Consider the following 12,564-nt stretch of genomic DNA (forward strand, 5'->3'; position numbering starts at 1 on the left):
AGCTTTTTATCCATACTTAATCCTAGGGTGGCATGCATCCAGGGCATGCAGAGCATTGGATGTTGTGTACCTAATAAAGTAGCTGTTGGTGCACAGCACAGTGGGAGACTCCCTTATATTCTCAAATAGCAGCTTTAGAGTCTGTCAGTGTTGCCTGGGCTGGCCTCTGGGGAGAGCAGCTGAAAGAATCCCTGAGGAGCAGGACGTCTTCTCTTTGTTCCCCTTTTTTTGCAATGGGTTTACACTGAAAATTCAGCAATAGTTTTAGTTTTGTTGCTTTGTTTTTCAGCTACTTTGGCTGCATTATCATTTCTCAGTTATTTAACCATGTTAAAGATGATGTGTAATTCACTGATTCAAAATTTGCTCTTATACTATTGTAGATCAGAAGAATGTTCTCTGAAAACAGTAGAATTCTTCTCATTTTATTTGGTGAGAATATAATGATATACAGCTGATGAAAGAAATGCTTCGATCTTTCACTGCTTATAAGAGAAAAATGATATAATCCTGATTACCTGTAGGCTTATAGTCCATGTTTAAAGCAGGTCCATGGCAGGCTTCAGGGAACTAGGATGTTCCGTGTCATTCAATTACTCCAAGATACAGTGAAGGATATGAGAGGCAAGAGAGTCCAAAGAAGAGATGGAGGTTATTCTGGATCACAGCTGAGGACCAAAGTCCTTGAGGCACTCTGAATCATATAAAAAACATTTCTTGGAAAGCAAAAGACTTTGCAAACTGAGAGGACTGATACAGTCTTAGCTCTTCTCTACTATCATGCTTTCCAAGACCTGAGTGTTTCTCCACAGCCCAGCTTGCACAGCTTTGCTTCTGCCTTTTGGGTTCCTGATTTGGTGCCTTGAAGAGACTAGCAGGCCATTTTCTATTTAAAAAAATAATTCTTGGTCATCAAGAAAGAGCAGGACATTAGAATTACCTATATGACATGACTGGAATGATAGGAAACATCAACAATTCCTGGTAAGCAGAGAAAATGTGAGAGTACTTGAACCTTGAGTACTGTGTTCAGTTCTGGGCCCTTCATCACAAGGACACTCTGTTGCTGGATCTGGTGCACAGAAAAGTGGTGAAGCTGGTGAAGGGTCTAGAGAATAAAACTTATGAAGAAATGCTGAGGAAACTGGGATTGTTTAGTTCAGAGAAGATGAGGATGAGGGGAGAACTTATTGCTCTCTACAAGTACCTGAAAGGAAGTCGTAGTGAGGTGGTTGTTGACCCCTTCTCCCAAGTAAATAACAATAGGACTAGAGGAAATACCCTGATGTTACACCAAGGGAGGTTTAGACTAGATATTAGGAAGAATTTTTTACTGAGAGAGTAGTCAGGCACTCAAATGGGCTGCCAGGGGTGGTGGTGGAGTCACCGTTCCTTGATGTAACAAAAAACCATAAAACCACATAGCTGTTGCACTTCAGAACATGCTGTGGTACACATGATGGTGTTTTTTTTTTTTTCCCCTGGGTGGACAGTTTGACTCCGTGATCTTAGAGGTCTTTTCCAATTGTGTAATCCTGAAATTTATAGGACAAAATCAAAATAGCACTGAACCCTTAACACTTTCAGGAAACTGAGCAATTGTATAGGGAGAATAACTTTGCAAGTTTCTAAAATTGCTTTAGAAACCCTCAGTCCTCTTGAAGCAGTGCTTAGATCACCTGGGGAAAAGAAAAGGTTATTATTAGTTAGGCTTTTTACAGGATTGCCTGTGTCTTCTATTGCTTCTCACACATAAGCTTTGAAGTGTGTTATGGGGCGGTCAATATCATTGTTCCTGCTGTGCTGGATGGCCAAATAAGCACTCAGAGTTGGTAATTTGCCTGGGGTTACCCAGAAGCACAGCAGAGGACTCCAGAGGGTCTGTTTAGTTGGTTATTTACTCTATCAGTGTTTACTGAGAAGAATCCACCTGGGAAAGCTAGCACGATGTATTCATGTGGACAGAGATCACATCAAAGAGTTTAACACTTCAAATTGACAAAGGCGAAGCAGGATCACAGGGGGATGCATTAATTTTCTTTTCATCTCTCAGCAGCTTAGCAGAAGAAACCCAGCTGGAAGCCAGGTGCCCTGCTTTGCTGACAAGCAGCTCACCCCCAGGCCAAGCTGGCTCAGCCAGGATCTGTGGTCACACTTTCTTCTCCTGAGCTGACACCCTATTTTCACCTGGAGGTGGAAGAGAGAAGTGATAATATGAGATATATTCCTTCTGCACACCAGTGAAGTTCTAGGAACAGAAAACAAAAAAACTCCCTGGCGAAGGGGAATGAAATAAGAAGAGAATACCACATACTTCACATATGGCAATTTGTCCTTCAGAGTTAAACTATTTCATATGTGGCTTTTGAAAGTGTGAGGCTGCATGAATGAAGAAAACACTTATTTCCATTATATTTTGATCAGGTAGCCATATGTTTTAAAAATTAAAAAGATCAATTAGCCTTTGAACATTAATTCTGCCCACATAAGTATGTGACTAGCTTTCTCACAGACATGGCTGTCCCATCATCCACCCAAAGGTACTGAGGGAGATGGCTCACCAAGCCACTTCCCATTATCAGGTATCTTGGATAACTGGGAAGGTTCCAGTTAACAGGAGATTAGCAAATGTGACCCTCTTCTACAAGAGCCAGAAGGACGGGGGGAACTACAGGCCTGTCAGCCTGACTTCGTTGCTGGGCAAGGTTATAGAGCAGATCATCTCGTGAGCCAAACTAGATCAAGCTGCTCAGAGCCCTGTCAAGCCTCATGTTCTGGGCCCCTCAGTTTAGGAAGGAGATTGAGGTCCTGGAGCAGGTCCAAAGGAGGGCAACGAGGCTGGTGAAGGGACTCGAGCACAGATCCTATGAGGAGAGGCTGAGGGAGCTGGGGCTGTTCAGCCTGGAGAAGAGGAGGCTCAGAGGAGACCTCATCACTCTCTACAACTCCCTGAAAGGAGGTTGTAGCCAGGTGGGGGTTGGTCTCTTTTCCCAGACGACTTTCAAAAAGACACGAGGGCATGGTCTTAAGTTGTGCCAGGGGAAGTTTAGGTTGGATATTAGAAAGAATTTCTTTACCAAGGGTGATCAGGCATTGGAATGGGCTGCCCAGGGAAGTAGTGGATTCTCCATCCCTGGAGATATTTAAAAAGAGACTGGATGTGGCACTCAGTGGCAGTCTAGTAACTGCAGCGGTAGTGGATCAAGGGTTGGACTTGATGATCTTTGAGGTCCCTTCCAACCCAGCTAATTCTACAATTCTATGATTCTATGATCAACTACCTCCCTGGGACACCTGTTCCATTTTTCTGCTACCCTCATGGTAGCTGTTGCCTAAGACCCAATCTAAATCTGCTCTTCTCTAATTTAAAACCACTGCCCCTTATCCTGTCACTGCAAGTCATACAGTCCATCTCCAGCCTTCCTCTAGGCCCTATTCAGATACTGGAAGGTCACTATTAGGTCTCTCTGGAGCTTTCTCTTCTTCGGGCTGAACAACCCAAGCTCCCTAAGCCTGTCTTTGTGGGAGAGGTGTTCCAGTCCCCTTATAATTTTTGTGGCCCTCCTCTGAACCTGCTCCATCAGGCCCATGTCCTTCCTGTGTTCAGGGCTCCATAGCTGGATGCAATGCTCCATATTGCTGTTCAGTTTTGGGCTGTGCACTACAAGAAGGTGCTGGAGTTTGTCCAAAGGTGAGCAATGAAGATGATGAAGGGTCTAGAGAACAAGTCTTCTGAGGAGTCTCTGAGGGAACTGGGGTTGCTTAGTCTGGAGAAAAGGAGGCTGAGAGGAGACCTTATTGCTCTTTACAACTACATGAAAGGAGGTTGCAGCAAGTTAGATGTCTGTTCTCCCAAGTTACAAGTGATAGAACAAGAGGAAATCTCTTCAAATTGAACAAGGGGAAGTCTAGATTGGATTAGGAACAACTTAATCATTGAAAGGATTGCCAGACACTGGAACAGGCTGCCCAGTGAAGTGGTCAAGTCAGGATCCCTGGAGATATTTAAAAGACACAAAGATACAGTAATTAGGGACATGATTTCATGCTGGACTTGGCAGTGCTGCAGGTTTAACAGTTGGACTTGATTATCTTACATGTCTTTTTCAATGAAAATGATTCTTTGATAACAAAGCTGAGGAAAAAAGGCTTAGAAATTTAAATATTATTAGGTGTACAGGAACATGAATTTAGGAAAACTGTCAGTTTTAATTACTTTCATTTACTGAGTTCCCAGACATAAAAAATTGCATATGTTTTGTTGCTAGCATAGTGGGGTATGGAGGTATGGAGACAGAGGACCATGGGGACAGAATAGGCTCATTCACCATATTGACAGTAGGATCTGTAATGGAACCATATTATCTGATGTAAGAAATCCCTAATAGAAACAGCAGCTTCCCAACTTTCCCCCAAACATGCTAAGGACCATGTAGGCGTAGCTGTCAGCTCAGCAAGAGCTTACAGGTCTCTAGACACTTAAATCACATTATTATTGCAAACACCTCTGTATTCTCTGATTGAGGTTTTCCTATTTTGCTTGGGAGGATTATGATGGAAGGATTAAATGATAAAGTGAATCATGTGAGAGTGAGGGAACACCTACACGATGAAAGAAAGGGTGACTAGAGGAGGCCTTTTTATTTCAGTGGATTGTGTGGAATAGAAAAACACAGATTTAAGGAATTACGGTGCCTACAGCTGTGCACAAAGTTTGTGTGTTGTGGCTGTTTTGCCTATGAGGTCCAGATTTTGAGTAAGAGATCCAGTTTATCCAATTTAATTATTTGCTGCTTAGACAATTTTCTGTCCTTTTATGGTATTTGACAGTTGCTTTTGTGTCTGCTAAGTTGATAGAAATAAGAATGTACATGTCCCCGAATGCCAAATATATCCTTACAGTTAATTTTCAGTGTCCAGTTCAATCTGGTAGTTCTGTGCTCAACTGCTGTTGAGGAGCAGGAGATAACAAGCCAGGGCCTCACTGGCATCAGCAACTGCACAGCACAGCACTGAAAGAATTAAGCCACTTCACAGGCAAATGCAAAATCTATAAAGCAGTGTGATGAAGCACCTTTCCTGTTGTTCCTTCTTCTGTTCTGCAAATACAAATTACATCAATCTAAATGACCAAGCAATGTGCAGGCTCTAGCAGAATGTCAGCTTTCAATTTCGTTGCATGTATAAAAAGGCAAACAGGAAACAGGAGCACAGGGACACTTTTCCCATGCCATTTATAATTTTATGGAGTTCTTTCTCAAGGCTCTTTCTTTCTTTCTCTATAACATGGCCACATTTGACATAGTGGCTGTTCTGCTAAAGAGGAATGGAAGCTACTTCACGGTATCACTAACATGCTTTCAGCCAGTTGTAATTTCCCTTTTAATTTTGTGTTTTTTATAATTTATAGCAAAGTAACACAGAAAGAGCTACTTTGGAATTTTCTTCTAAGGCCAGAGACATTCCAGAACCAAAGTTTAGAAGCATTATTTACACACTGCTTATTTAAATATATTCTTGTGGTTGCTTTCCTATTTAATTGGGTTGAAATTGAAGCCAGTATCTGATTTGGGAGTACTTTTGTGTCAGTATAGGCTATTTTCTGACTCACCTTGCTGAGTAGCCTAAGTGAGTTTCGTTACTTGAATAGGTGGGTATAAGAGACTTACATATAAAGGCTACAGTTTATCATTTAAATGAAGAGGAAAGATGAGGAAAGTAGAATGGACATCCACATCTATCAGCTAATTTTTTTCTTTTCTAAACTCTTCTTATTTTGCAGGTGATGGAAATTAAAGGACAAATGATTCATGTTCCAGAATCAAATTCAGTTTTGTTTCTGGGTTCCCCCTGTGTGGACAAGTTGGATGAGCTGATGGGCCGAGGCCTCCATCTTTCAGACATACCAATCCATGATGCTACTCGGGATGTCATACTGGTTGGGGAGCAAGCAAAGGCCCAGGATGGCTTAAAAAAACGAATGGACAAGCTGAAGGCAACACTAGAATGCACACACCAAGCCCTAGAAGAGGAGAAAAAGAAAACAGTAGATCTCCTTATTTCTATTTTCCCTGAAGAAGTGGCTCAGCAGTTGTGGCAGGGGCAGCAGGTTCAGGCCAGGAAATTTGATGATGTCACCATGCTCTTCTCAGACATTGTTGGTTTCACTGCCATCTGTGCACAGTGTACACCCATGCAGGTTATCAGCATGCTGAATGAACTCTACACACGGTTTGACCACCAGTGTGGATTCCTGGACATCTACAAGGTAATAGTAAGACCTAAATTAGCAAAATCTATTTGATACTATGGTAGAAAAAAAAGGCCCAATAGTCATCTTCTTAAATGACAGGCTTCCCTTATAAAGGCAGTATTATTCTTTCTTGTGAAGAAAAGTAAAACTGAAATATGGCCACTGAAAATCTAATAGTTTGATGCTCAGCTGTCATCATGGTTCCCTCATGGGAATATACACCTCATATTCCCATTTTCATATGGAAACATACACCTCCTGTATTGTAGCCTGGTCTCCATTAGATGAGACATCACCTGTGGTGTTCCAAGGGTGAAAAAGTGCACAGTGCTGACCCCAGCCCAAGGTGCAGCTCCTGGAAGGCACTCAAATACGTCTTGTTTTAGCTGAAACTTGAATAGTTTAGGGTTTAGGCACTTGTCTTTCCCCTGGAAGAATTCAAGTTTTCCACAATGAGCAGAGCATTCACAAAAAAAAAAAGTATTGTAAGAGATTTAAACTTCCACTGAAAACCAGGAAGAGGACAGCAGATTCATAGTAAATTGAATGAGTGGGACGTGGCAGTGTGGTGCTCTTCAGGAAAGGAGATTTTGCATGTATTGGTCCTGTGACTTCATCACCTACACTTCTCTTCAGAGGAGAGGAGAAGTAGTATTTAATAAATGCAGTTAAGATATTATCTGTATATTTAGCCCGTGAAATCTACAATGTTTTGTATATGGAATATCTAATTTTGTGATAGGAGAAGCAGAGCAGATTTCTTTTTATAGCAGAATGCACTAAAAAATGTAGTTGTAAAGTTATATATTGAATTCATTTTCTGTCTGAGCTTTGCCAACTAAATCACCAGGTTTTAAACTGTTTCAAATATCTTTTGTTTATTGGTTATAGAAGAAGTGTCTTTGCAAGAGTGCTGTTTCTTTAATTTTTAGCCTCTAATACACTCTACGGGCATCCAAAAATACTAACTGCCCACATAAATAATCGTGGCTGCAAAGTTACAATGCATACTACAGATAGAACTGAACATGGTATAGATGTAGGCTGGTAGGACAGTATAGCAAAAAAAGATCACACTGATCCTTATGATGAAAAATAAGTTTTGTGCTCCTGAGCAAAACTTAGTTCATATTACTAGTAGTTAAACTATACTACTAGTTTATATTACTAGTGCTCAGAAGACCATGTTGGGATACAATTACAATGGAACTACAACCTTCATGTGGGAATTGTTACTCTGATATAGTCAGAAAAGATGAGATGCTTTGTCTTGACTTGTATTTATTTGATATCACTGCACTGAATCTTAAGCCATCTCTGAGAATGGCACTTGAGGAACTTCTGACACAGTCAGAAGCAGCATCCGGTGACCCTGTTTCACATGCTGCATCCAATATATGGGTGTAGTTATTGATTTCCCAGGTGATTAATTTTATTTTGCTGCTTTGAGGCATTCAGGACATTTTTTGTTGAAAACTACAGTTGCAAGGGGATAGGAAATAAAGTACGTAAAACTCTGTTACCCGCTTGGAAGGAAGGTTGGCTGAGTCCTGTGAGAATGTTTATGTGCAGGTGATGAATATATCATCTATAGCAGGGCTTGCTGCCTTTCACCTACCTTTGTGCCACTTTAGATAGAAAGATTTTACTGTACAGAAATACTGAACTGAGCAGTGAAATAAGGTGACAGCTGCTAAGATAGGCAAGATTAAGATTTATGCATTCAGAAAAAGGGATAAATATTCCAAAAAGTTAAGATATCCATGTAATTTCATGAGCAGAGGAATAAACAAAACCTATTTTTTCATGGAAGGATGTCTTACACCACTAGCACTTTTTCTCCACTGTTACTATAGCAAATTGTTTCTCAAATTCATTAGTTTTTTCTCTCCATTTCCCTACTCCCCCATGTCCCCTCAGCATCCCTAAACATCCCCTGCTTCTCTTCACAGCCCATCCATGGGCAGGACATGTTCACTGTGGCTGTTTTGGAGCTGTACATAGCTTTTTCCTTTCCTCCAAATATTTTTTCTATTTTTTTTTTTAAACCAGAATTCTAACAAAAGTTACTTTAGGGTTAGGTGAAAATGACTCAGTTGAGCATTACAGAAAGACAAAAGTCAGACAAAGAAGCCTTTTTCTTCCCCTTGAAGAATCATGCTTAAAATAAAATTACAATTCCTTTGAAAACACACTTGCATTTTAAAATAAAAATATCTTGTATGCTTATATCTTTTTCATCAGTTTCAGAAACATTCTGGAAGCTAACTTTATTGCTAGGGATGATCACCACTGAAGCAACTACAATATTGGAAATTATTATCAGGGAGTGAATTCTAGATATATAATCACCAGGATTTGTACCCACAGCCTGACTTCCTCTGGCTTCTGTACTCAGTTACTTCCTCAGTTACTTCTGTAACTAGGCTGCAGAAATTTATCATGTTACCTGTATATACATCAAAACAGATCAGTTTTAAAATTTGCTTGTTTTTAAGCAACATGGCAAGAATAATTTGCACAAATTACAGGGTGAGTACTTCTGAATACCAATTTCACTGTTTTGTAAACAGAAAATTAAGCAAAGTTTTTAAAATAAATTTAATGCTGTAAATTAGTCACCCAGATTTACTGCTAGAGTGTTTTGATTTCAGAACCTTGATGCTTCTAACCTTGGACTCAGACAATGAACTATTTCCAATTGTCTCATACTATTCATTCAGGGATGCTTACAGAGAACTATGTCACAAAAACAACACAGATCCTCACGTTTAACAAGTCAAATGTAGAGGACAAACGTAATGAGATGCTGGGTACAATATAAGAAATGCTTGGAGAGGACTTTGAAATGTATTGGGAGTGAAAGTAGCTATGACTGACGAGGTAGGGAAAGGGTATCCAGCTGATAGAGACATAGGTTTCAGGAATGACACAGACAGGGCTCAGAAAAGGCACTTCACAGGAGCATTTTGAATGGGTACTGAGTATGAGAGTCCACATTTATCCAGTCTGAGAACATTGCAGTAATTCAAGATGCACAGTGATACTGTCACCATGGTATGAGAGAGAAGTGGAGCAATGGAACAAGCTCCCCAGGGAAGTGGTCGCAGCACCAAACCTGTCTGAGTTAAGAGGTGTTTGGGTGATGCTCTCAGGCACATTGTGCAGTTCTGGGGGTGCCCTACACAAGAACAGGAGCTGGACTTGGTGATCCTGATGGGTCCCTTCTAGCTCAGCAGATTCTATGATTCTGTGATTCTAAGTCTGGGTGACATCTTTAGAAACCTGGAAGAAACTGTTTTAGAGTCACAGTTTTGAAAGAATTTACTTACAAATATCCTTGAAATGATTGAGAGGGACACCCTAGGGTAATCACAAAAGGGAGAAGGTGTGAGAGAACTGGTGCCTGGCAATGCATTTAGGAAACTGGTGATGCTGATTGTGTATCATATATAATTATATATTATCTATAATATAATAACATTATATTTGTCTTGGAACTGAGGGGTCAAAGAAGAAGATGCTGCCAAGCAGAGAGTGCAAATCAAAGCAGTGTAGATGCAGATACTTGGTAAGTCAGTTTCTGTGGACATGTTCAGTGAAAAACTGAACTCCAGGTACAGAAGTAATGGGAGAGACAAGATCTCAGTAAATTTTGAAAGCAGTTACTTTGGGTGAAATATATATTGGTTGGTCTGACTGAATCTTTGTTTTGACCTTTTTTCCTCTGTATGTTCCTGTTGTTCATGAGTCAGGTGCTGGGAAACAATGCTCCAGCTAAACCATCACTTTATCAAATAAGCTATTTAGATATGCTGCAGCAACTTAACCCTGCAGACTGAAATTTTCACTGCTTACAATTCCCAGATTTTGTTTCTCCCTCCAAGTAATCAGCCTTTAACACAGGACCATTTTTTCTTGTTTCCTTTTGCCCATGGACGGCAGCTTTCTGACATCTTTCTCCCTTAGTCTGCTGTATGAAACAACCCCATTTCACTCACTTGCGTTTACAGCACAGAGTAAAGGCACCATGTAGTGTGGCTATTTTTTTTTTTTTTTTTTGGCCACTCATGCACTGGCTGGGTAATGCCAAGCCCAATAGACTAGAAACAGAACCACTCCTGTAGGTGTAGGATCTTTGACCTTTCTCTGGACAGTGTAGCATGTGTCCTTAAAGACATTTGCAGACTTTCCCCAAACATTAAATGTCACTTTCTTTGATGTGCTTGCTCTCACTGTCTTGAAGCAAAGACTCCTAAATGTTTTTGAGAATGAGCAATTGTCAGCTTGCAACTTTACAATACATCTTTATTGTCAAAATTTTAATTGAAAGCTTATTGGATATTTATTGAATAAGACTATAATTCTACAGGTTAATTTTATGGTTATAATTAACATCTTTGTTATGTGAATTTCTTCTTTCTTTTTGCTTCCTTATTTGGCTAAACTGACACTCTCTTGTGGAGTGCCAGACACACGTCTCAAAATTCTTTACCAGCTTCCTTGGGGTTCTGTTTGGCTGTTAGTCCTGACAACATTAATTCACTTACTTTACACTGATTTATATTATTTTATTTTTTATGAATGATACTGTTATTAAGTCAGTACTAAGTAACTATAATACAGTTATTAAGTCAGACGTTCATTTCCTGATTTTATACACCTAACTCTGACCACAACCTTTATTTTTGCTCATTGGGAAGATTTTAGACTAATAAGCTCTGTCTGGACTTGCTGGCACACAGGTTTATCTTACTCCAGAATGAAGTCAGGACAAAGCTAGGGCACTTGTTTTTGGAACTCAGAAGTGTTCTTGGCTAGGTTAAAAAAGAAAGAAAGAAAACAAAAACCAACCAAACAAACAAAAACCAAAAAAACCCCCCACACTACCCCAAAAACCCAAACAACCCAAACCTATTCCTTGTTTTTTCCCCAAATCTCTGGTGAATATCCACTCAGGACCTCTAAGATATTTAAAGACTTCTCATTACTGTAAGCTTCTATTTTTCTGAAGCCTTGTGCAGGATCTACACTTTTTATCTCTAGGGAGATGTGCAAATTAAACAAACAGACATGCAGGCTGCGTAAGAGATATTCTTTACTTTATAAGCATACAGACCTGAACAAAACACTGAAACATCTGTGCATGTTCCCCTGCTTTAGACAATACATCAGGCAAGAGTCCTCAAAAAAGTCTAGGACTTCTGCTTCTGTATAAAATATCTTATTCAAGAATACAATGCTACTTTTTTTTTTTTTTTTCTTTTTTTTTTTTAACATTTATTTCCTTGTCTTTTTCTCTTTTGTCTCTCTCCTTCCACTTTTATCTGAAAAGCACACAACAGTTTATCAATGTCCTGCTCCCTTTCTTTCAAGCTGCTTGGGAGCCTTAGAGCCTATGGTCAACTGGAAGTTCCTGGGAGTGCTTCCCAAGTCCTCAGTTTGTGTACAAACCCTGGTCATTTTCTGAATTTTTATTTGGACAGGATCCCAAAGGGTGTCCTCCTTTGGGTCTCCCTGCTCCATATTGAGGAGCAAGCTATAAAGGGTAAATGTCAGGGGGATGGAGCCAGACTCTTAGTGATGTCCAATGATAGGACAAGGGGCAATAGGTAGAAGCTGGAGCATTGGAGGTTCTGTGTAAACTTAAGGAAAAGCTTTTTTCACCTTGAGGGTGACAGAGCATGGGCATAGGCTGCCCAGTGAGACTGTGAAGTCTTCTTCTCTGGAGACATTAAAAATCTTCCTGGACATGTCCCTATGTGACCTGCTGTAGGTGAGCCTGCTCTGGCAGGGGGGTTGGACTGGATGATCTTTTGAGTTCCCTTCCAATCCCTGATGTTCTGGGATTCTGTAATATTTGCTTAAACTGATAAACAGTTCTTTGACATTGCAACTGCCTCACTTGAGAGAGAATGCCAGGCAAAATATTTCCTATTCATATGCTTGGTGTTGTTTTTGCAGCTCCATGCTTACCTACATAAGAGAGAAAGCATTTATGCAAAATTACTTTTGTGTTCCATGATTCTTGCATTCAAACCTGATGTTGACACCATGTAAACACCAAGTATTCTAGAGTGTCTCTATTTTAACTAGTCGAAAAAAAAAACCAAACAAAACCCAAAAAGCCAACAAAAACCCCAAACCCAAATCAAACCAAAATACTTTTAAAATACCACATAATTACTTTACATAGCAAATACTATTTTTCTCTTTTCCTTTTGTAAAGAAAACAGCACTCTGAATTAATGCGTAGATGAAAGAGTTCCTCCATACGTTGGCTACTGAAAGATTTAAGCTCAAGACTGCTA

The 12,564-nt window shown here is 40.0% G+C and overlaps 1 protein-coding gene across 1 annotated transcript in view; it reads left to right on the forward strand.

Moving 5' to 3' along the window:
- The window catches only part of GUCY1A2 (guanylate cyclase 1 soluble subunit alpha 2), a 139,710-nt gene that overhangs the window by 72,922 nt on the left and 54,224 nt on the right, over positions 1-12,564 (forward strand). The window contains exon 5 of the mRNA XM_030469462.1: positions 5,783-6,268. Coding sequence (XP_030325322.1) covers positions 5,783-6,268 — 486 coding nt within the window. The remainder of the gene's footprint in view (positions 1-5,782; positions 6,269-12,564) is intronic.

Source organism: Calypte anna, chromosome 1 (genome assembly GCF_003957555.1).
Source record: "Calypte anna isolate BGI_N300 chromosome 1, bCalAnn1_v1.p, whole genome shotgun sequence".
Taxonomy (NCBI): Eukaryota; Metazoa; Chordata; class Aves; order Apodiformes; family Trochilidae; genus Calypte; species Calypte anna.